General features: G+C 42.9%; 1 protein-coding gene across 2 annotated transcripts in view; it reads right to left on the bottom strand.

The window, feature by feature from the left end:
* The window catches only part of ACACA (acetyl-CoA carboxylase alpha), a 178,058-nt gene that overhangs the window by 137,835 nt on the left and 14,416 nt on the right, over nucleotides 1-25,807 (bottom strand). Inside the window, exons 1-12 of one of the 2 annotated variants that reach the window (XM_067538101.1) lie at nucleotides 20,218-20,270; nucleotides 16,550-16,682; nucleotides 15,725-15,863; nucleotides 14,697-14,806; nucleotides 14,134-14,215; nucleotides 12,343-12,441; nucleotides 10,440-10,546; nucleotides 9,516-9,626; nucleotides 6,587-6,796; nucleotides 5,607-5,777; nucleotides 1,005-1,166; nucleotides 136-299 (exon numbers count right to left, since the gene is read on the bottom strand). In XM_067538101.1, coding sequence (XP_067394202.1) covers nucleotides 136-299; nucleotides 1,005-1,166; nucleotides 5,607-5,777; nucleotides 6,587-6,796; nucleotides 9,516-9,626; nucleotides 10,440-10,546; nucleotides 12,343-12,441; nucleotides 14,134-14,215; nucleotides 14,697-14,806; nucleotides 15,725-15,863; nucleotides 16,550-16,682; nucleotides 20,218-20,270 — 1,541 coding nt within the window. Of the gene's footprint in view, nucleotides 1-135; nucleotides 300-1,004; nucleotides 1,167-5,606; nucleotides 5,778-6,586; nucleotides 6,797-9,515; nucleotides 9,627-10,439; nucleotides 10,547-12,342; nucleotides 12,442-14,133; nucleotides 14,216-14,696; nucleotides 14,807-15,724; nucleotides 15,864-16,549; nucleotides 16,683-20,217; nucleotides 20,271-25,807 lie in introns of those variants that run through there. The other variant, XM_067538102.1, reaches the window with a different exon arrangement.

The raw sequence follows: 25,807 nt of genomic DNA, 5'->3' as shown, positions 1-25,807 counted from the left end.
AAAATCAAAATCACACATGGAGTTTATGGGAGTACCACATGAGGAACTTGTGGGACCAGGCCCTCTATAGAGCAAATGTGGAGGGTTTTCACAGTGAGCTAGTTCCATATTCTAACCATTTTCCTGGCTACTTACGAGATAGCCTCCTCACGGTTCTCTCCCCAAGAGAAGCAGTGACCAAACTGAGAGTCAGCAAATTCGTGAAGCCCCCCTGCAGCAGCAACACTGAAATAGCCCCAGACGTTCTTATTGCTGCGGAAATTCAGTTCTTGGACTGTTCCAGAGCTGGGCTTAAAACCCTACAAGGAAATAAATTAAATGGTTATGTGCTCCAAAGGAAAAGTAAATACTCCAAGGGTAGTCTGCACTGATCAAAAAAATAAATAAAAATTTAGAACTGGCCTTATTTAGGCTACAGAGATTAGCAGCAGCTCCCAGCACGGTGCTCTCACATGGTAGGTAAGGTCAGGCTGCATCCACATTGGATGGGAGACATCCAAGATAAACCCAAGTGCTGCAGCAGATTCAATCCCAATGCACCAGCACGGGTCTAAGGAGTGCTGTGATGCAAGAGATGCCATCCTTGAGAAATGACAGGAAACCAAGGTCCTACCCAAGGTCTTTGTGGTCATTAACCTCGCAACTGTTAATCAGTTACAGTGCACACTTACATACTTCGTGTGTGAGAGCAAGCTGTTCAGAAGGAAAGGAGATCAAGATCCTGAGGCATTTTTTACAAGAGTAAGAGTATTATTCTGATATGGGGATAGAAGGCTTTATCATAATATAGAATACATTCCCTTAGTGTGTACAATCACGTCTCTCTCTCCAGCTAACTTCAGTCAAAAAAAAAAAAAAAAGGATTTCTCACTTAGCTCACTTGGATTTGGAACAGAAAGTTCCATGTTTGATCCTTGCTGGTGACTGTGTGCACAGGACCACGGTTCATTAGAACGACACACCAATACTTTAGAAATAATTGATCCATTAAGTGGAGCTTTTACCTCATCTGGATTTTCACTGGTGATACGAGCAGCGATCACATGGCCCCGTGGGCAGGGGACGTGGGCTGAGCTCTCAAAGTCAATGGGGACATCTCCCCAAGGAGACACGCCATACATTACTCGGATATCTTTGATTCTGTGGAGGGGAATCCCCATGGCAATCTATAGGAGAATATAAAATGCAGTTAGCTAAGCCTCATATCAGTTCCACTACCCTTAATTTTCATAGGTTCATTACACCCCTGTAATGTCTGTGATTCTAGGGCTTTCATTCCAAGTGTAATGTCACAATTCTTTACCTGCAGAACGCACCAAACAACAACATTTTGCACTTCTTCACCTGTACGTCTCAAAGTGCTTCACAAAGATGGATGAATGTCATCTTCGTCTTACAGATGGGAAAATGGATTCAGAAAGGAAGTCATTGGCCCAAGCTGACATGGTGAGTCAATGAAACAAATGAGAATGGAATTCAGATGACCTGACTCCCTGTCCTTTGGGCTGTTTGCTGGACTATACATAAGGCTACCCTGTCTATCTGAACTATACACATTTCATCAGAATCTACAACACAGTCAAGACAGAGAACATGCACTGTAAATCCAAGTTGCTCCAAGTGAAGCCAGAGGGGCAAATCTGGCTAGCAGAACTGCAAAATACAGGGCTTGTGGCTGCTCTCTTCCAGTAATTGCAGAGTGAGGACAAAGCTGATTAACTGTGGTGTCTTCCTGCCAGTAAAATCAAACAAACAATTACTGTTTATCTACCAGGGAAGAGATAGGTAAGAAATACGGCAAGGAGCATTTATTAAAATGTATATGCAACTCTGGATTCTGGCACGTTACCATTGGGGTCTTAAGTGCATCCCTAAATTTGAGCACTGTGGCATGCAGAACAATCACTACAATTGCATTAAGACTGATGCCTAACTGCCTGATTGACACAAGTTTCAGTGTGCTGCTCTGCTCCTTTTGGCCAAAAGGATGTTTGACTTTAAAAGCCCTGAATGGTAAATATGTACAATTGTTTTTCCAGGTGATCTTCCACATGTACGCATCTCTGAGCATTCAGGGGTATGAAATGAAAGCCATCCTTATAAGTCAGGAATCTTTGCCAGGAATTGCAGGAATACAACTCATTGCCTTTAAAAACACAGTAAAGATGCCAGGAATTATCAGATTCACTGGGCAGTCCGGAGAGAGGCTTTGCAACGAACGGCTCCTATTTCTGGGAAGCCAGGGAATAGGTACCGAGAAGCTCTGTGCTCTCACGTACTGTGTACGTGAACCAGTTTGTTAAATATATTGAATATCAACTATTGTGTTACTGGATAATGTTGACAGAAATTTAAATATTCCTTAATTGGACATAAACAACAATTTAAAGAGACACTACTGGGTTAAAATTATTAAAAAACAAATGTTCTTTTTAGTGTTACACCACCATATCAAACTGAAAGTTTTGAAAATCCTGTTTTGTTTCCAATATTTATGTTTGTTTTCTAGATTAACTTATCTCATTTTGAATGATGAAAGTAGACTAGCTGGTTTCACTTCTGTTCATTTTTGTTTCTAGGGTCTCACACAGTTAGTGCTGCTATATGTGGGTTGTAAACACTTCAAGGGAATGTTTATTTACTTAAATATAACTTCCATGGTGAAAAAAGTTCCAGAGGGGTAGCTGTGTTAGTCTGTACGCAGCAAAAACAACGAGAGTCCCGTAGCACCTTAAAGACTAACCAATTTCTGCAGGCGTAAGCTTTCATGGGCTGCAACCCACTTTGTCAGGCTTATGCCCGCAGAAATTGGTTAGTCTTTAAGGTGTTTTTAAAATATAACTGTTTCTACTGGAATTTTAAAAGCATAGTTCAAGGAAACGTTTTTTATATAGTGCCAAGAAATATGAACAATTTGCTAGGGAAGAGTCAAAATGGCTTTTATAAAGGGAAATTATGCCTCACCAATATATTAGAATTCTTTGAGGGGGTCAACAAATGTGGACAAGGGTGATCCAGTGGATACAGTGTACTTGGACTTTCAGAAAGCCTTTGACAAGGTCTCTCACCAAAGGCTTTTATTCCATGATAGTCATGGAATAAGAGGGAATTTCCTGTCATGGATCAGTGACTAGATGAAAGACAGGAAACAGAAGGCAGGAATAAATGGTCAGTTTTCAGAATGGAGAGAGCTAAATAGCAGAGCTCCCCTCCCCCCTGAGGGATCTGTACAAGAAACAGTCCTGTTCAACGGATTAATAAATGATCTGGGGAAAAAGATAAACAGGGAGGTAGCAACATTTGCAGAGGATACAAAACTACTCAAGATAGTTAAGTCCAAAGTGGACTGAGAAGACTTACAAATGGATTTCACAAAGCTGGGCAACAAAATGGCAGATAAAATTCAGTGTTCATAAATGCAAAGTACTGCACATTGGAAAACATAATCCCAACTATATATACAAAATGAGGGAGTCTAATTTAGCTGTTACCACTCAAGAAAGATCTTGAAGTCCTTGTGTATAGTTCTCTGAAAACATCCACACAATGTGCAGCAGCAGTCAAAAAAGCTATCAGAATGTTATACACCATTAGGAAAGGAATAGATAAAACAGTAAATATCATAATACCATGACATAAATCCATGGTACACCCACACCTTGAATACTGCGTGCAATCCCGGTTGCCCAATCTCAAAAAAGATCTATTAGAAATGGAAAAAGTACAGAGAAGGACAACAAAAATGAATAGGGGTATGGAACAGCTTCCATATAGGAGAGATTAAAAAAAAAGAGTGGGACTATTCAGCTTGGAAAAGAGACGAAGAGGAGATATGATAAAGGTCTATAAAATGATGAATGGTGTATAGAGAGTGAATAAGGAAGTGTTATTTAGCCCTTCACATAACACAAAAACTAGGGGTCACCTAATGAAATTATTAAACAGCAGGTTTAAAACAAACAAAAGGAAGTATTTCTCCACACAAAGCACAGTCAACCTGTATAATTTGTTGCCAGGGGAGTGAAGGCCAAAAATATAACTGGGTTCAAAAAAGAATTAGCTAAATTCATGGAAAACAGATCCAATGGCTATTAGCCAAGATGGTCAAGGACACAACCCCATGCTCTGGGCGTCCTTAAGCCTCTGACTGCTAGAAGCTGGGAGTGGATGACAGGGAATGGATCACTCAATGATTGTCCTGTTCTTTTAATTCCCTCTGAAGCATCCGCCATTGGCCATGGTTGGAAGACAGGACCACTTGGTTAGATGGACCATTGGTCTGACCTAGTATGATCTATCTTATGTTCTTAAAAGCAGATCAATATAAAAAATAGGTTCCTGCTCATACAGCTCATACTCTAAGCAGACAAAGGATAGACAAAGGAGGGCATGCAGGAGAGCAGCTCAAGAATTATCTTCTTTCCAGTGTGACCATCAATGTGTGCATGGGTTTTTAACCCTCAGCTACTTGCTCTTCTGTCCTTTGATCCTTGGCAATTTATCTGGTGTGGGGTTTTGTAGAATCTTGTTTTTACAAAAACCTAAATATTTTTTTATCCAAACTTGACCTAGCAGTCACATTCACATTACTAACTTTATTAGCACATTCAAATACTACCCATAAAATAAAATTTGAAGGAGTCACTCTCACAAGTGATTCCAAATACCTTGCCAGAGATTCATGTACAAATCAAAGCTAGATTCATATACAAATCAAACCAGAACTGGGTATTCAGAATTTCCCTAAATTCAGATGGAATTGGGGAAGCAGCCCATGGGCCATAGTTGGAAGACACCCTCCTGTGTCCTCAATCCAATCCCATGCTATACGAGGCAACCCTGCCATATAAATCCATTCAGAAATTTATCAAGCTCCCTCCTAAAACTAGTTTAGCTGTTCACCTCAATTACTTCTATTAGGAGGCTGTTCCAGAATCTCACTCCTCTGATGGTTAGAAACCGTCTTCTGATTTCTAACTTAAATTTATTCCTATTTGTTCTTGGGCCAACATTGTCCTTTATCTGAAATAGCTCTTCTGCATCACTGGTGTTTCCCCCTGTGAATGTACAGTATATCCCCTCTCAGCCTTCATTTTGGTAGGCTCCTTTTAGTCTCCTCTCATAAGATAGGATGATCAGGGAAACGGAGAGCCTATTAGCCCTTCTCTGTTCCAGTTTGAATTCATCTTTCCTGAATATTGGTGACCAGAATTGCACACAGTATTCCAGACAAGATCACCCCAGTGCCTTGTGCAATGGCACTAATACTTTCCTATCTCTATCAGAAATACCTCACCTGATAGATCCAAGGATCATATTAGCCTTTTTGGCCACATTACCTTGGTGGCTCATAGTCATTCAATAGTTCTCTTGTTAATAAGCCAAGTTTCATGCTTTCCCTGTCATATCAGTGACTTGATCTATTAATTTGTACATGATTCATTTGTAACAACCCTGTGAAGCTGAACATTGGGAGTGACTCAGACAGGAGCCCCCCTACTCAGAATCCAGTGGAACCAGTTATTCGTGCTCAGACCTCTCCAACACCCCACGCTTTGAATACTTTTAAATGCCTCCACAGGTCTGAGGCATGTGTTGTGACCTACCTGTAACTGTGCTGCAGGCAGGTTTACGTCTGCCACCATCTCTGTGCAGGGATGTTCCACCTGCAGCCGGGGATTCAGCTCCAGGAAGTAGAAGCTGCCATCCTGGCTGTAGAGGTATTCCACTGTACCAGCGCTCACATACCCCACCATCTTGGCGAGCTTCACTGCACACTAGGTGATGAGACAGAGAAAATGCTTGGCCCACATAAAACATTTTCAACTACCACTATTGAATCCACTGACCCCCATCCACATCACACTTTCTTACTGGAATTCTAGGACTGCCACCGTCCTGTGACAAGCACGATAATTGCATTTCTCTCAGCAATTCCTGGCAGGAGGCTCAATTTATGTGCTTCGTCAGTAATGCTTTGTGGGGAGAGTTTTGCACTGGATTTTTGTTATCCCTGTAGAATTTATACAGTTGGAATCTGTCAATCCCTTATTCCTCACTGTGAACGTATCAATATATATTCAAAACATCACTGATCACTTAGGAGAACTAAACATCACATCACAAAAATGTTTTAAGTCACTCGGGCCTCTTTCTGAAAAATGGATTATGCTTCATAGGCTAATGGTTGGGGTCGGGAAGTATGGTACACGTACCCCATATATAACAAACCTACTACCACATAACTACAGAGCCAATCATTCAAAGATCTCAAAGAACTTGACAAACTAGTTTTTCAGACACATTCACAAGCTGTATATTCAGGGATCCTTTCTGCCACGATTGAAATACAGCCACTTCTGGGATGGAACTCAACAGTTGTTTGACAGCACACAAAAACAGTTCTGGAAACATGAGTGTTAATCTGTACATGCGAAGACTGCAACCTGGATCCTGTGTTGCTATTTTAAGAGATTATCACCATTCTTGTTTTTTGGAATGTCAGAGAACTGGCTCCTTCTGCAGTTACAATATCACTTTTCTTCTCAAAAGGCAGGGAAAGTGGAATTCTCAGAAACACACATACCTGTTCCATATGCTCAAACACCACTAAGGTAGCAATAGTTGCAGGAGCCTCCTCAATGATCTTCTGGTGTCTGCGCTGCACTGAGCAGTCACGGCCAAAAAGGGAGATGGCATTGCCGTATTGATCCGCAAGGATCTGCACCTCCAAGTGGCGAGACTGTTTGGCTAGTCTCATCACAAAGATCGGCGAGCCTGGCACTTCAGCTTGAACCTACAACAGAGACAATATAATGCAAACCAACTGTCCCTCTCATTCTGACATGAAGTCAGGCTCCTTTTTCAACTGCACTTCTGTAAGAAGCTGTTAATACTGTAGAGTATTGACACAGAGTCTCACCTGTCTGACCAAATGTTAGAAACCGGAATGCTCTGCATTTCTACTTCTGTCTGAGAAACTCAAAACACTTTACAAACATTAATGAACTGGACCCTATCACTCTGGGGAGATGAGCAATTATGATGATAATATTACAGATGGAGAAACTGAGGTACATATGAAATACGTGACTTGTCCAAGGTCACAAAGGAAGTCTGTGACAAAGCTAGATCCAAGAACTTCTTTCTGTTGTTGTTCCCCAGTCACCCAGTTATGAGAGACCCTTTGACTGGGCAACAAAATGGCAGATGAAATTCAATGCTGATAAATGCAAAGTAACGCATATTGAAAAACATAATCCCAACTATACATATAAAATGATGGGGTCTAAATTAGCTGTTACCACTCAAAAAAGAGATCTTGGAGTCATTGTGGAGAGTTCTCTGAAAACATCCACTCAATGTGCAGTGGCAGTCAAAAAAGCTAACAGAATGTTGGGAATCATTAGAAGAGGGAGAAATAAGAAGACAGAAAATATCATATTGCCTATTTATAAATCCATGGTATACCCACATCTTGAATTGGAAGAGGTACAAAAAAGGGCAACTAAAATGATTAGGGGTATGGAAAAGCTTCCATATGAGGAGAGATTAATAAGGACTGGAACTTCTCAGCTCAGAAAAGAGACGAGTAAGGGGGGGTATGACAGAGGTCTATAAAATAATGAATGGTATAGAGAAAGTAAATAAGGAAGTGTTGTTTAAACCTTCTCTTAACAAAAGAAGTAGGGGTCACCAAATGAAATTAATAGGCAGCAGGTTTAAAACGAACAAAAGGAAGTATTTCTTCATACAATGCACCATCAACTTGTGGAACTCCTTGCCAAAGGATGATGTGAAGGCCAAGACTACAACATGTTCAAAAACAGAACTAAATAAAGTTCATGGAGGATAGGTCCATCAACAGCTATTACCCAGTATGGGCAGGATTTGCTGTTTGCCAAAAACTGGGAATGGGTGATGGGATGATCATTTCATGATTACTTGTTTTGTTCATTTCCTCTGAAGCACCTGGCATTGGCCACTGTCAGATGGACCATTGGTCTGACCCAGTATGGCCATTCTGATGTTTAAGAACATCTGATTCCCAATCTTGTAGTATTGCCACCAGACCACCATGCCGTCCTTCTAAACTCTAGCTCCAGCCAATAATATTGGAGCAGGGGTCGGCAACCCGCAGCACTCACGCCAAAGGTGGCACACGTGCTGACTCTGAGCAGCACACGGTGCCCTGGACGGAGCTGCGCCGCTCCCGGTCCCAAGCAGCACCGTGTGCCCCACCCCATCTCCATATGGGCTGAGCAGCGCCCCTGGCCAGGAACGGTGTAGCCCCTGCAAAAATGGGCCTGCAGACCCGCTGCTGCCACTGCCACTGGGAACAAGGCTGCAGACACACCACCCCGCAACTGCTGCAAAGGGGGGGGGGGGGGCGCGCGAAGATTTGGCATGGCCCTTGCTGAAGGCTGCCGACCCCTATATTAGAGGTTCAGAATCAACAGTCCAATCAAATGTTATAGGAGGCATATGAGCTTTCTGTAATGAGGAGTCATACATAGCGATTTTCAAGTTAAATAGAACATTTAACCAGTGCTGCCTAACACAGCAGGTATATGCTGGTAAAATTCAGCTCCAGCCATGCCCCATGGGTCTGTTGGATTCCGATGCAAATGCTGTCTTTCCAATGGAATGACAGGTGAAAGAACACCACTGCCATCTGCTACAGCATGGAAACTACAAAGGAAAACAGCAGTGAAGTATTTGAACTGAGACACCAATCCAGTGGCTAATGCAGCACATACTAACTCCTGAGCACTCAGTGCAATAAAAACCACTTCACATAAACAGACAATCAGTTTTTATGGAAGCTCAGGGCATTTTCTGGGGGAATGAATGGACTAGGATTTGCCCTGGGCCATTCACATTGTTGGAAATACCCTGTGTTCCAGCGGCGTATAATTACAGTACAACTTCCATTATCTAAACCTCAGTTATCCACAATTCCCCATTAGCTGAAACAGGGACATGTCCCCCAACAGCCATTAATTACATTTGAAATTCCTACTATTACCAGAAACCATAGCAATTAGACTTACTCAGCACCACCCATGATATTTGGATAACTGGGGTTGTACTGGAGTTACTGTAGCCATCACAGAGAGATGGCCATTCTAGTGACATAATCATAATCATAGTCATATAAGGCAACGTTTGGCAACACCCAAACTGTTCAGAGTAGCAAGGCAGGCGTTGATGGAGAATATAATGCTTTCTTGTCCCCTAATATTCCCCAATAAACTCTTGCTAAATTGTGCAGAACATCTATAGCAGTGGTTTTCAACCTATTTACCATTCTGGGCCACATATGCAGCTCTCTGTATGTTATGTGGGCAGCATCTACACAACATATATACCACCTGTATGACCCGGAGAATATCACATGGGCCTCAGCTGTGTGCTGACTAAGAAGCAAGTGGCCCTCAGGTCTAAAAACCACTGATCTATGGTGACTTCTACACTAGAAACAAGACAGCACAAATGAATGGGAAGAGAGTTACCTGTCTGAACAGGTTGGGGAAGTCATCTGCATTGTTAACTTTTCTGATTCCTTTTCCTCCTCCTCCTTCAGAGGCCTTGATCATGACTGGATAGCCAACTTTTTCAGCTGCCTGAAGATGGAAAGAGAAAAGGGTTAAGTACAAAGGTTGCTGAGTAGCCTATGTGAAGCAAGTTGGAGATTTTATTCTTTTTCATAGTTTCAGAGTTTAAGACCAGAAGGGACCACTGACAGGATCATTTAGTATGACATCCTGCATATTACAGATATCCAGATAACATTATGATAACTCCAATAACTTCAGCCTGTGCAGTATCTATTCTGTGACTACATAGGGGACTTTATCTTTCACCAGCACCATATTCACTTAAAAATTTACAAATTAAAATAGCAAAAAGTTTGTGGATAATACACAAAAGTAATTAAAATGGAAAACATGGTAAATAATGGAATGCCCCCCAAAAACACATACTACACAACAGTGCCACAATTGTTTTAAGCAGGATCTCTTCTAGTTCCAGAAAGTTTCCATAAAAGGAAATAAAGAAGAGTTTAAAGCAGGGCTGAGCAAATCAGTTTAATTAAAAAGAATGTCAGACACTCCCTGAACATTGATCCAGAAATTAAATGGAGCCCTCGCTGCACTACAGATTTGTTTCCATCTACCTTTCCTTGCTCCTAATTTTCATGCATCTCAGCACTTCTACATCCTGGGACCAGAAGCAAAATACCAGATATCTCACAAGAGAGAATCTTGTCAAAGGATTTTTGAGCCCCAGTTCTGCTGAACTAAGCAGTTTGGCTAAGCTTTGAATTCCTATAGGGAATCAAACCTCCAGACTCTTGAGGTGTGTGCCCATCAGTGGCTTAAGTAGTTCTTTCTAAAGTGGGCCAAACCAAAGACACCCTAGTATTATCCACCTACCAGCAATCCATCATCCACATCCTTCACGTAGCCTTTTTCATACAGCTCCTGGGGCACATTCAAGATGCGTTTCTGAAGGTCATTCTCCTGCCAGTCCACTCGGAGACCTAAAATACAAACAACATCCACGGGGTAATGGAACACTGCGCCGTACACAGGCATCACCTTGTCATTCCCCTATAAGTCTCTATACGACATTTTGTTGCTAGGTGCAGCAAAAGAAACAAAAAATAGAAGACAAAAGAACAGAGAGCTTTGGGATTTGAGGAATCAGATGCCAGACTGACAGTCCTAGAAAGTGAAGTCCTTTCTCCACAGAACAGGTATAACAGACGAATTATCAACACAAGGGCTTACAAAGCATCTCAAGCCTAATCTGGAGGGATCCCCTCTGAGATAAGAGTGGAGTCCAGTGTTCATGACTCTTCCCAATCTTGGCTTCTCTTCTGAGCCCGATAAGGGAGGCAAGTAGGAGGGAGGACATGTGTCTGCTAGGAACTGGAGCGAAATCACTACGCTCGTGTCACACAGACCAACATGTCAGTCACTACCAAATAGATATATACACACTTTTTTAGTTAAGGTGTTGAGACATTGTAGCCAGGTTCTGTGGCCTTCCTCAGAGCCTGGGCCCAAGGAAGGGCTGCGACGCCCCTGCTGGACGGATCAGGACACTGCAGGCCACAGACCCCGGGAGCAGATGGGTGGGGCCAGGACAGGAAGGGGAACTACAAAAGGTCGGCCGAGCAGCTCAGTCAGGAGGAAGCTGCCACCAGAGAAGGATGTGCCTTCCCCGAGGCTGCAGTCTGAGCCTGACTCGGGCCCTGTGGTGGTGCCGAGCAAGCCCTCCACTGACTGGAGTCTCAAGGGCCTGCTAGGACATCCAGGCCCTAGTGGTTGGGAAGGGCTGTGTTGGGGGTTGGAGCCCTGCTGACCCAGTGGCAGAACCCCTCGCCACTGGTAGGGCCCTGCGCTGGGGCGCAGTGGAGTCGGGTGGGCCTGCGTCCCCCTCCCCTAGCCACCCCAGGAGTGCTTGGCTCCTCTGAACCTGCCGCCGCAGAGGATACCGAGCTTTGCGCCTACAGACTCTTTGCCAGCCCCACCCCTGCTTGAGGGCTGGGGGCTAGACTGCTTTGTCAGCCTCACCCCGCCCCTCCTGGGGGCCAGGGGCTACAGACCCGTGAAACCCGCTAACTTTCTCTGAGTTGCCAGCCTACAGACATGTTTCATGGTGGTTTCCACACTCCTGTGGTTCGCTTCCCGTTTTATCTATGGGGGCTCTGTGTGGAGAGCACCTGTGGCAGAAATGCAAAAGCATTACAAAAATTCAGCTAGGGTTCACACTTTGGAAAGTGGAATAAAAAGAGCAGAATTAAATCCCACGAAGAGCTAGTCTGGGACCATCTACAACATAGAGGGGGCACATCAAGTGAAAACATGGAAAACCTTCCTACATGAAAATGAAGAACAAATGCATTTTTAACCACCTACATTACCAAGGCAGGGTATAAGAGACAGCCCAGCCTTTACGAGCCCTTTGACATCGAAAAGGCAGCTTCACTGGAAGCAAAGAGCCCTGATTACATGTTCCATGTGTAGACCATGTCTGCTACAGAGGTACAGGTAGCAGGAACATGAGGGACCTACAGAGTTACTTAAAATGAAAAAGTTAAGCCTTTTAAAACATGGATACTTGGCCAAACATATCTACAGTATATTCTGCAGTCACTGCCTAAATCTTGGGTCGCACAGGAATTGTTATGCCCATATAAAATCACACACAGCACATTGGCCATTTTCAGTAGATTTTTCATCAATGCACTGATGTTTCCTGAACTTCAGGGGGTGCCTGAGGGAAGGACAATGTAACAGTTTGCGCTACAAACAAGGATCTCTTTCTTACCACTGCCGCTCCATGGGAGAGTTGGGATGCCTGCAGTTTGGGCCACTATCGAGGACGCAATTTTATCTCCTAATGCCCACATAGCCTGGCTTGGAGGCCCTGCAAAGAACAAAAAAGGTCCATGAGGGAGATTACAGAGAAATTAGGCACCAAGGAAGCTGCAGCCTAGTGTAAATTATTTTATGCTAGATGGGTAAGAAAATACTCTGCTAACGACTATCTCTTGAAATGGATACTATGGGCCAGATCCTGGGCTGGTGTAGTTGGTTGAAGCCAATGGAGCTATGTCAATTTACATCAGACAAGGATTAAAAAAAAACATTAAAATTTACTGTACTGCAGGTTCTCTGAGAAGGAAAAGTTAAATATTGCAGTAATGCAACTTAGTGGCACTTCAGGGCAGCAGATGTGTGAGCATTATACAATCATGCTATCAAATGGAACAACTTCCAAGAACCACGACCCTCACACACATCCCTCCTCCAACAGGGTCTGGCCTCTACTTGATCAGTCGACTCCCATTATGACAAAGTGCATACCCCAAGACTCTCTTCTGGAATGGTAATTCAGTTTCCCATTGAAAGCTCAGTTCTGCATACCTTACACAGGCAGAATTTGTACTGACTTTAGTAGGAGTTTTGCTTGCATAGAATTGCACTATCTGACTGATATGAGTTTTAAATTAGAGGTAGGTCTATTGTCAAACTTTACATCCAAACTTCCCTGAAATTCAAGGGTGTTCTCTGTGGTTTTGTTTCAGATTATTATAGAGAAAAGACCAGTCCCACAGTTCAGAACTGGGTATAAACACCCTCAAAGTTGAGGGCCGGGGTGAACGTGTTCAGATCAGGACTTTTAGTCTAGGCAAACTGTTAGTTTAAAAATAGAACTTGGAACAAAGTTTTATCCAATTTTCAAATCCTAAAATAAATATCATATAATCCAATACTTTGTGACTTTCAGGACATGCACTACATTACACCACACAATCAGGCATTGAGTTAACTGTAATGTTGGCTAGAATACAAAACCCACATACACTGTGGTCTCAACTCCTTCTTCAACAACCCCTATTTAGAAACTCAGTCTTTAAATTAACAGATTTTTTCTTTTGTTTTTTTTTTTAAATTCTACTTTAGAAAACGTTGCTATTAATCTCCTATCTCAACATGAACCTGACATCACTACATTCTGCAGAAAATGAGTTGGAAAATGTGTCTCTCTCCAAGCCAGAGAACCTGACAGTTTTTAAGAAGTTCAGTTAACTACCTAAGACACATGAAAGATTTATTTTCTCCAAGCAGTTGTCCCAAATGAAGAGAAGAACCAGCATTAGAGGTGGGCGTGAACTGAAACCAACTACCCCTAGACTTTGCCAAATTCCAGAGCGACTTAGTCAGCTCAGGCCTTTTTCTAACAAACAGCTATAGGCTGATAGGAGCCACAGAAGGTCTTTTGTAGATGGCAAGTTCTATGGATCTGCATGGCAATAAATGAAGCGATGTGGCTGTTTAGCACTTTTGTCTCCTAATCCCAGTCCCGAGCAAATCTTCTCTAATCCAACAGAGTCTAATTCAGCCTATTCTTGTGGCCTTCAGTGAATAGAACTAGGCCACATCATTAGGCAGTGTTCCATTTCCCAAGGTGCACTCTGTCAGCCTCACACTTTAAAGCTTTAGATCATTGCTTTTTATTTTAGGTCCTGGATTCTCCATCTCTCCGAGACCATGTTTATAATTGAATAGACGGCCCTGGGCTGCAAGATGCTGCAGGTCAAACAAATGTCCTTACCCATAAAGGCAATTCCATTTTTGTGGAGGAGTTCTGGTAGTTTGGGGTTCTCAGAGGCATGCCCCCAGCCAGCCCAGACTGCCTGGAGAGGAATACAAAGGAATTCATTCCTTACGGTTGTAAAGGAGTCAGCAAACAATCAAAAAACAAAACAAAACAAAAATGGATGCTTTGCAGCTTTCCTTTCCTTACTGAACAGCTTTCAATCCTGCATCATTCATAAACCAGAGAGTACACCTGGCATAATTCAGACAGTGTTGTGCATCTCAGAGAAAAGTCCCCAGAGAATGACATTACAACATACTTTTGAAGAGGATTTAAGTGCAGCATTGTGCTAGGTAGCACAATACCTACTGCAAATATTTACATCTGGCAAACTAATCCCATTCCACTGCTCAGCACCTTCATCACTTATAATTTTATAACTGCTAGACAACCAGCCAGTTTTTCCCAGACCATTTCACTGACCTTGCTTTCCCAGATATGGCTCATCATTCACTGATAGGAAAGACTCTGCTTGATTTTGCCTTTTTATTCTAAATTCTATCTTTGCTCCCTCTCACCTGCACTGGAATCCGCTTAGCAATATCAAGAATGAGTTCCACATTTGCATAGTTATTGTTGTTTGGTCCTCCTGGCACTGGGACATAGTGATCTGCCATTTTAATGTATTCTGTAGACACAAAGGGAGTCACATTTAGGACACATATCCAATTGGCAACATTCTACCTTAAACCCTAAACAGTTTGCAGTATTAGCCAAATCCTCAAGTCCTGACTTAGTTTTTACTCCCATCGACTTAAGGAGTGCTCAGGATTTGGCCTAATAATAATTAGCACGTGCACACGCACACACACACATTTTACAGAAAGATTTTATTTTCCAAGCAATTCACAAACGTTAACCAATTTATCAATCATTTAATCCTCCAAGCATCCCTGTCAAGTAGTTGAGTAAGGGAAGTACGGAGACGGAGTGTTTTGGCCGGGGTCACACAGCCAGTCACTGGCAGAGCCAGGGACTGCATCCAAGAATCCTAGCTCTCAGCCTCCTGCTCTGATTTCCAGATCACATTTCCCCTAATCCCCTGCTCCGATAGCCAGACCATTCTCTCTCCAAAAGGACGTCCTCAAAGACACTTCCTGTTCACAGCTTCCTGCATATTTAAGGCAGTGAGAAAATTAATTCTGAGTCTACAATGCACTCATTTTAACTCTTTGTATTGAAGGCAAATGCAAATGATCTCAAAAGGCCTCAATGTTTAAGACAGAAAACAAGCATTTGTAAAGTGTCTATACACTTGTGTCAAAACTACGACTGAAAAAGTGCACAGAAAGCAGGCCTGAGATGGGAAAAATTCCCATCAGATCTGTAACAATTTTAAATCCATGGCTCAGCAGATCATCTAACTGGGGCCTTGCCTTCTTTATGCTTTCAGATAAAAGCGTTTATTCTCCTAAATTAACTTATCACTTGATGAATAAGCAAAAGTATGTGCTCTGTGCTCGTGCACACCTTCAGGCATGCTGCCCATCCATAAAGTTTTGAGAGGAGGAGGAGCAACTTCCCTTAGCAGGTCATTATAACTCACCTGCATTCGCTTTCAGATCTTCAGGAGTCACCATGACGACAAACCTGATTGCACGTTCATTTCGAAACATCTCATAGGACCAGCGTCGGATGGATCTCATACATTTCACTGCCGCAATCCCATTATTGGCAATAAGGACCTAGGTGGATTAGAAACAGGGTGGGGATGTAATCAGGTGGTGATAAGAACTAGGCAGCAGTGAAGAGAGGCCATTCAAATATTTGTTTTTCCTGAGTGCATTCCAAGCTGTCAAGCTGTTTCCTCAACACAGACCTCTCAATTGAACAAGAACATTTCCTTCCACAATCAGCTCTCGCTTGAGCGCTAAGATTTTAATGTAATGGGATTCACTTTGCTTAAAGAACAGGATGGGACAGGGGAGCAGGAACAATAAGTAGCCTGCAGCACCAGCTGCTACGTCATTTGAAATGAGTTCTTATCAACCACAGGGAATGTGGTGGGGGAGGACCTCTCTTATTAGACAGTTAAAACTAGAGTGGAGTAAGCACAATAAAAAATATAATCCTGTTCTGACAGCAGAGATGCACTAGATCATACAATAGCCATCTGAGAATCATAATCTGCATCAACTTCATCAGGCCTCATCACACCCGGCTGAAGTGACAGTATATTTACCCAATACGGCAATTAAATAAATAAACAAAAGCAAAAGAATAATTGTTACAGGCAGAAATGCAGCTTTTAATTCAGAACTCTCAGTATTTGGCATTTACTAGCCCTGGAGTCCTGTGTTACACAGATAACATAGCTTGACTGAGGTGGCATGGAAGCAAAAAACACAGTTCAAAAGAGCTAGTAACTTACCTTTTCAATAACTTTATTCCCCCCAAAACGAGTAACAAACTCTGCTGGGGAGGCCACAGTGAAATCCCTCTGTAGATCAACTTTCTTCCTGTCCCGGCCTTGCTTCACAAGGTGCAAGCCGGACATACTGGGCCTAAGGGAAAGAAAAAGGTGACTCAGCTACCGTATGGGTACAAGTAGGTATATTTCACAGGTGCCCCAGAAGGCAGTTTTTAAGAGTTTCCTCTGGGCAATATTATTTATGATGATTGGCAGAATTGTTCAGTATCCAAGTGCAGCCACTTTGCTCTGGTCTGAGCACTCACAATGAACTCCAAGAGAACTGTTTACAAGATGGATGCAATGGTCAGAATGTAGGTGCACCGTCACTGGGGCCAGTGGAGGGGGGGGAGGGGGAAGAACTGACTGGCCAGTACATATATAAATTGCTAGTTATACCCCTACATGGAAGGAAAGAGTTAACATTATCCCAACACAACTCTGCTAATACAGCTAGGGAACCACGGTAGTGACAAGGTGAGACAGGTTCCATCTTCCAAAATGTAATCTACCAAAAAAAAAAAAGCCACCCTCTAAAGGGAACCTTTCTGTAAGAGGCACTGCAAAAAGTCTCTAGTTGTAAATCCAAGACACTGCAAACTCTGTAGCTGGCCAGTTGGTCAATACTTCCCAATAACCCAGTCCAGTTCTACAGCAACACATAGCTCTTCAGTATTACCCCTCCTTACTACAACCAAAAGTAGTGACCTAACAACAGAAGCCTGTTGAGTCAGCCGTGCAATTCCACACTACTACAGTTCTTTACAAGGAGGGTGCATGTTAATAGACTTTTCATTAGATTTTAGAGATTGCTAAAGATTTTTCAATGTCATCCATATCTGAATAGAGAGATCGCCTGGTGGACACCTCCTCTCCCGTTCATTATTGTGCAATCCTTCCCACCACCTCATGCTCCCATAACATCCCTATGGCAACTAAAGCCATTGCTGATAGGGATAGCAGGAAAGCATTTAATGTGTTTTTGGCTTCTTAAATGTGATTTAGCAGCTGGAAACCAGGAGGGGGGTCAGCCAGCTGCACACACACCACCCGCAAATGCTCTGCAGACTGTCAGGAGTCCATGGAACACAACTTGGGAACCTCTGACCTGGTCTGGTTACTGAGTTGGTGGCATTGAGCAACTCCACTGGGGAGGAGGCAGGGAAAGGGGCAGACAAGATGACCTTTTAATAATGGAACTTGCCAGAAAAATCAAGGAGGGTAAGGAACAAAGAGAACAACAAAACTTCACTATTCAGGAGTCTCTAATGATAAACAGCTAGCAAGGCTGGGGTGCCTGAGCAGTGCTGAGGATAAGTCATGCCTTTGGCAGCCAGTCTAGCATGCAGACTACTTAACAAGCCACAAATTCCAACCATAGTCACAAATCCTAATTTCAACAAAGGTTTAAGTGTTTCAGTTAAATAGTTTAAGGGTGAAACTGTGTTACTAAAGTCCTGCAGGAATAGTAACTAAAGCTAGTTCATAGTAACCTGCAGGGCCAGGTAGATAACACAAAATAGGAGCATTTCCCACAGAAGCCTTTTCTATTATTATTATTGTTATGTTATTTACATATAGTACACTATGCTTTACAGACTATGTAAGGAGACAAGGTCTCAATCTAGCTCAAACATACAACATATTCAGAGATATGAACTAGAACCCAGATACATGCAGTCATGAACTGTGTTAGAGAGGAAGAATGGTCTCTTGGCTGAAGCATTAGACTGAGGCTCACCAAATCTGGCTTCAATTCCTAGTCCTCACACAGACCTTGAGCAAGTCAGAATTCCTCTGCACTTCAATACCTTATATGTAAAAGGCAGCTAGGGGCTGTCTTTTTGTTCGTGCAGCACCTAGCGCAATGGGTCCATGACTCCAGTTCCTAGGCACTACAATAATACAAATAAATTATTTCCTTTTTTCCTTCCCTGATGAATGTGCAAGATCCTTGAAGCAGGAAATGTCTCTTATTATGTGCATGCAGAGCTTCTAGACAATAGGGCCCTGACCTCAGTCTAGACTGCTCTTACTAACGTAACACAAACAACAAAATAATTGATGCGGTTTGAAATTCAGATCCAAATTTGCAGCTTGTGCCAATTTGACACAGGAGGAAAAGAGATCCACAAAGGAAGGCTTTACAGGGAAAGAAAGTAGTTTTTTATATTCATTCTGAGAAGTGGGAAGTTGCTCCAAGCAATGGGACAGAGACATGAATCTCCATCCTTAGAGGTTTTTAAGGTGAGGCTTGACAAAGCCCTGGTTGGGATGATATAGCTGAGGTTAGTCCTGCTTTGAGCAGGGGGTTGGACTAGATGACCTCCTGAGGTCCCTTCCAACTCTAATATTCTATGATTCTATGATTCTATGAAAGGAAGCATGAAGCCAAGCATAGGAAGAGACAAAGGGGGCAGATAGGAGACAGATCCCTCTGAAAATCCTAGCCCTAAACCTAAAAGAATTAGGCACCCAACTCCCATTGACATTCAATAGAATCTGGTCTATTTTGAAAATCCCAGCCTAGGTGTGTAAAGGTATGTCTATAAGCACTCTGGCGGCACAGCATCACTGCTGCAACGTGGACACTTACTACAGCAATGAAAGGGCTATGATTACAATGGGGGTTAGGCTGACCAAACTATGTCACACAGGGCAAGAAAAATTTCTCATAGCCCTGAGCTATGTAACTAGGTCAACCTAAGTTTTAGGAGCAGACCAGGCCTAAGAAGAACCAGGGCCAGCAGCATACAAAGGGAGAAAAGATGTAGGTAGGACTGGGGCTGTATCCCAGTATATACATTGCACAGCAAACTCGGACTGCAGAGGTCACTCTTGACTATTGGTTATTAGAAACAGGCAAAACAACTGGAGAACTAAGGGACAAAATACAAATTTGGGGGCTAATCCTGCAAACTAATGAGTAGTCCCACTAACTTCAAATGACTACTCATGTGGATACAGATACTCCCATGCACAAATGTTTGCAGGACCAAGGCTTAAATATTCAGAATAAAACACACCGCTTGCTTATAATTGCAGAGTTTATATAGGGATAGGCAGCATACTGAAAACATGGGATCCAAATACTAATAAATGATACTATATACTAACTCAGGTCAGAAGTAAGAAGCTTTTCCTTTTTCGGGCAGTGGAAGAGGAGTATTGCCTAAAGTGAAAGAGCTCCAAGCAAAGCAGGAATTATCCTGTGCAAAAACAGCAGCCAGCCCAGCTGTACGCAGATACAGTCCAAGTTACTCAGTAAGGAATGGCCAGCAAGTCACTTTGAACACAACTACAGCATTAGGGACCTTGAGAGTCCCTACTTTGAAAATCTGCAGTTGCAGTTTTGGAAGCTAAATTGAAAGTTCTGCAGCACTTCAAAGATCCCTACCCTTCACTCTCCGAGCCTATTTACTTCTAGCTTTGAAACAACACCTCTTTCGTAAAAACTGCATCTCCAAACATCTCCTACTAATTAAAAAGTTCAAGAATGATCAAATCACCATTGAAAAATATTCAGGAGCCAGTAACTATTTTCCAGAGCAAAGTATCTAACTCTCTCAGTCCTGTGCAAATGCAGTTTGTAAGGTTCAATCACATCAGTAAAACTGTCACAGGTTTACCTTTGGAGCATGTGATACCTCATCTCTTGCATTTCCTCTGCAGAATCCACCATGATGGTCAGCTAAAGGGATTTACAGATTTTGATTTTGTTTATGACTGGTTTAATTGCAGCTCTAAATCCAGTAGGAGAAAGCTGCGAAGTGCCTCCTTTGCATTTGTATGGTGCCCCCTTAGAACTAGATTTGAACAGCAGCACTTCCCTGATTGCCTGAAATTTTAACCTTTGTCCCTCACTTCCCCACCCCCTTCAATCCCAGTCACACACTCTGCCTGTGACACAGGGTATGCATACTCAGCTAGGGTAGCAGCATTCACTGATCTACAACTACATTTGAGAGAAAACAGCTGATCAGGGAGGAGAGAGAAAAGATCTACAGGTTAGGTAACTGGGCTTAAGAGACAGCACCACTGCTGCAGTTTTCAAGCTGCAAAGTGGCCTTTCATGGCAATGGTCATTCTCCGCTCACACTTTAGTGAGTGAGGTCACTTTAGAAGACACTTTAGATTCCAGTTTCCCCTGTTTATCAGGAATACATGTCAGACACACACAAAGACGATGCCTCGGAAGATACATGGATACTGGCCAGAAAGAAGCACTTGCTCACAAATTGGGTGGGGAGGGGAAGGTGTTCCTTTTTGAGCCAATAATCCCAGAGAATTCTATCAAGCTAGAAAGATTGCTATCTAGATCAGGTTGGAAATCAAGTCACTATGCTGGGGAGAATGACAAGGAACAGTTCCCATGGTTAAACAGAGGAGAATCAGATGTGAAGCTTCCCTGGTCACACAGGGAATGATGGTATGAATTCAGACAAGACAAGAGATCATCCAGTGTACTAGCCTGGAACTCCGGAGAGTTCAATTTAGTTCCCTGCCATGCCCCAGGCTGCCTGTGACATCTTCAGCAAGACACTTAATTTTTTTGTGCCTCAGTTCCCCATCTTTACTATGGGGATAATGATACTTCCCCTAGCTCCCAAGGGTACTGTGAGGATAAATACATGAAAGATTGTGAGACACACATGCTCTGACAATGGGAGCCCTGTAAGTACCTAAGATAGATAGAAAGACAACACGAGCATCAAGCACACACAAAAAGGGGACCCGGAATACAAAAAACCTGAAAAGTGTAAGTGTATGTAGCAAAATGTGGAAGAACATGCTGCTCACCATGAGATCAGAACTAGATGCTGAAATCAGATTCTGTTCTCAAATCCTGAAAAGTATAGGGACCACCTCCAGGTATCACATATTTTAAACTAGTACAGCCCTGATCCCAGTCTGCAGAGGGTCTGCCAGCATGAGTGATGGGAGGGAAACACAGAATTATCCAAAGATCTTTCCAATAAAGATGCCAAGGGACTGACACACAGGGACCAGTAGAGTTGCTTTGCTTTTACAGCTCTTAACATGGTGACCACAGAAGCAGTATAATAGGGTGCCAGAGCAGTGAAGAGCTAGGCCAGTGCATTGAGACAAAGAGAGGAGCTAGGAATAGGGATACATGGTGAGGGAGGGACCAGGGGAAAAGCTGCCATGTCTGATAACACTCAGGCAAAAAGTTCTGTGTGGATGCAATTTCCTTGAGCTTTCTCAGTAGACAGATGGAAGGGCACAATGACATCTTGTGGCTGAAGAGAAGGTAGCAGGTAGAGCCGCTGCAGTCCAAGGGAATCTCTTCTGACTAGCAACAATGGGGGCAAAAGACTTAGCAGAAGGGTCTGAGTTACAAAAATTTGGATCTGGATTTCAGCCCCTAACGCGCACACAGAATTTGGGGTGTTCAGCTTTGGAGATCTGGTTTGGTCCGTTGTACAAAAGCCATGGAATTCAGCTATGTTCTGAATTCTGGCAGTGCCCTCCCGAACCCACAGTTCAGAGTGAGTGCTTAGATGCTGGTTGTGGGGGAACATGACTGCTTCTGTCCCTTCCTTACACGATAGAGAAGGAAGGGAAGAAGTAAGCGCTGAGGGGCTGCTGCTGTCAGTTCCTTCATCGGTGGCAAGATTCCCTCAGGCTATATCCACCGCTTATGGCATTGCTCCAGGCTGCCTTACTTTCCCAATTTTAATTTTTGTTAGGAATCTGCTCTAAACCAAACCATACGCTGTCCTGGGTTGCCAGGAACCCAAGCTGCTTTGCCTGTCACCCTCAAGATTAATACCCTCTGTTTTGAAACCACCCCTCCATCCCAGCATTAACAGGTATTGGGACAGCAGATGCAATACTTCTTCTAGGTGCAGGCCTCATGGCTAGTGACGCAACTGTATATTCATCCAAGAACTACATGCATTACTTCCACTGACAGCCTTTGCCTTTGTTCACTAACTGAGTGCTGGGGACCTTTGGAGACAGAGCAACACTACAAAATGTATCCAAACTAGAGCAGGTCAGAAAAATTCCAACAAAACATTTTTTCCATAGGAATTTGCCAATATTGAAATATTCTATGGGAACAGGCTGATTTCAAAGAACTTCCAGGGGAAACCTGCCTGGTTCCCTGCCAGCTCTCACCCGGCTCCTCCTTAGCCCGCCTGGTGGGCAGCTGTGGGGGGAAGGAGTCCGCAGCTCCAGGGTAGGGTGACCAGATGTCCCGATTTTATAAGGAGTCCCGATATTCAGGGCTTTTTCTTATATACGTGCCTATTACCCCCCACTCCCTGTCCCAATTTTTCACACTTGCTATCTGGTCACCCTACCGCAGGGCAGCCCACCAGGGCTACAGCAGAGCTGGCGCTCCCAGGGCTTCCAGCTCCCCTTCCACCCATGAGGCAGACGACAATGTCTGCCAAATGTTCGAGCCCAACTCTCTGCCACACCATCATCTCCAGACCCCATCCGAAACTTCATAACCACAGGAAAAGGAAACCTGCCACCTCTGTTACAATTATTCAAGCTTGACTTTAAAGAAGCAGCCATAACATTGGCTAAAAACATGAATCATGTCTGCTAACAGTTGAATTCACTGTGAAGTATGCTACCAAATCAATGCCCATGATTTTGGTGCAACACATCCTCAAGAGACAGTCTGCATAAGGATGGTACCATTCTGACATAATACTCCCCCACATACACAACAAACACACTGCAAAGGTTATTTTCTAGGCATGTTACTACGCAGACACTGTACATGTAACCCTAATTACAACAAACACAAGAAATTCATCCCCTCTTTGGCACCAGGCCCATCATTAGACAAAAAGTCAAACCTATGCTATTGTCTTCCTTTCAGATCTCTAACAAATGGAGAGCATCCATTTCAGACACATACCTGACGCACATTCCAACTAGAATCCTGCATTGATCCCAGCACTGTAACATGCCAAGTGCTATCAGTGACGTAGCAGTTTATTCCAGCAGCAGTGATGCATTAGCTGGCTTGTTTGCAATGCAGTCTTTAGCAGACTGCAGCACACACACACACAAAGCCTGAAAGGATTATTTTGCACACTAGGCCTGTAAAGGGTGTGGAGATGCAGATTTGACCATGAATGCAATGTTTTTTACTCGTGCTGATTTAGAGATGTATCTGATCTGAGTGGGAAGATTTAAGCCCAGCTAAAGCAATCATATGACCTGCTCCAGTTTCAGAGCTGCTTTTGCAAGCTATTTTACTGACAGAGACAGTTAAAGCAAGTGTGCACCTGTGCCATCTACAAAACAAAGCAGCCTTTTGTGGCTATTTTAAACCTACAGAAAATGGCTGAAGTTGCTAGGGTGTTGGGGGGGGAAAGAGGACTGTCTGGACTTAACCAAACCCAGTTCTATTTCTGAACCCTTGAAGGGAATAATGGTTAGCCCAAATGTGGGGCAGTTCCCTAGACATCTTTTACCTGGATACATGTTAAATTTCAGCCTACAGGTTTCAACAAAATGACATCAGTGGTTTCAGATCTGTCTGCTTGAAAGGCCAGTGCTTACAGACCTCAAGCCATTAAAGAAGGGGCACAATAGAGCATATATCATCCCCTTCATTGCTCAGGAAGTTCGTCCACACTGATACCCATGTGAATTCTGAGCAATGATCGAAGAGAGACAACAGCCCATAATAATTATTCTGGAACCAAAAACACAGGACTTGACCTAGCCCAAGGGCTGAGTGATTTCAGGCCTCTGAAATAAGATTCCTTTTTCCTGTGCTGGGCACTTTGCTTGCAACAGCTGCAGAGAAGTTAGCGTTGTGACACTTTCCATTTGGAAGAAACCTACATATTTTCTTTTTTGTAAATCACAAACCTAGTCTCTCAATTATTATTCTGTGATGTGTATTTCCAGCTGGCCATCACCAGAATATGCAATCGCCAAAATTACCACTGTGCCATTGTGACAAAACAAAAGGATCCCAAAGTGTTTTCCAAGTTAATATATTCAGGGGGTTACTTCACTCACTACTGAAACACTGGATCTGCTTAACTGCTCCCTGCAATTCTACACAGCATGCTAGGACAGGAATGCTATCTTCAATCAGAAGTACCTGGGGAAATCAGTGATTCCCAAAGACACAATGTTGCATTAGTGCAAGAGAAAGTGAATCTAACTAGAAACAAACCAACAGTCAAATTTCACTGTCCAACCTGTGTAAAAGGCAAAACAAAAAAACCAAAACAGACAGCACAAACAGAAGTATTTTTAAAGATGTTCAGTCTTAATGTAAGATACATTTATAACATAGGGGGGTTAATGGAATTGTTTTTAAACATATAATTTCTGTGGACAGTGCCCCTTTAACAAGGTGGAACAGTATAGCATAGCAATTTTCAGTAGTGTACAAGAAGCACAACTTTATAACATTCTGATCTATCTGCTTGTGTTTTCAGTGGGTATTTTTCCTGCTAAACAGAGCAAGATGTGCCACGTGCCAACCAAAAAAAGCCCATTATCTGATCATAGTTTTTCAAATCAGTCAACTGATGACCAACTGGCACAACTAGCAGATCACATGGATTTCTACCTGGTATGGGAGTTTACTTTGCACAACTTATCTCAGGAAGAGTTTCTTTAGCAACATCATAGCATTTAGTAAGTGCAGTTTTTTGTCAATTACAATATTCTATTCTCTTCTGTTCACAAAAACAGAATTTGATTATCTCACATTGTCTATGAGCAGAGACTAACAAGTTTTAAATCAACATTGATAAGGTGGAATAGCACAACACACATTCAGTCAAGATACTGAAATACAGAAATGTGACTGGGCATACGGAATAACCACTACCAACTCATGATTTATGGATTACACCCAATCATCTGATAGGATCACAGCTAATATAAATATGTTTTCTAATATTTAGAAATGGTATTGTCTAGTGGGTGGGACAAGGGGACTGAGAACCAGAAGGTTCACATTCTATCGCAGACTCTGAAACTAACATGCTGTAGGAGATCACACAAATCATTTGATCTCTCTTTGCAATCTATAAAACAGGAAGATGAGGATAACTAAATAGAATGTTATTTGAGGACCAAAGAGGAATAATTCTAGCAGTGAGGTGATCTTAATGAGGTGATTTTCGCAGCTGTGTTTTCACATTGTGAAACTCTGCTTGAGGTGACATGGCAAGCCTGATGAAACTGCACCTGGTCAATAGG

The sequence above is a fragment of the Emydura macquarii genome, unplaced genomic scaffold (assembly GCF_026122565.2).
Source record: "Emydura macquarii macquarii isolate MOO-44397 ecotype Brisbane River unplaced genomic scaffold, CSIRO-AGI_Emac_v2 contig_450, whole genome shotgun sequence".
Classification (NCBI taxonomy): domain Eukaryota; kingdom Metazoa; phylum Chordata; order Testudines; family Chelidae; genus Emydura; species Emydura macquarii.
The sequence above is the reverse complement of the archived record's forward strand: the minus strand, read 5'-3'. Positions and strand labels throughout refer to the sequence as shown.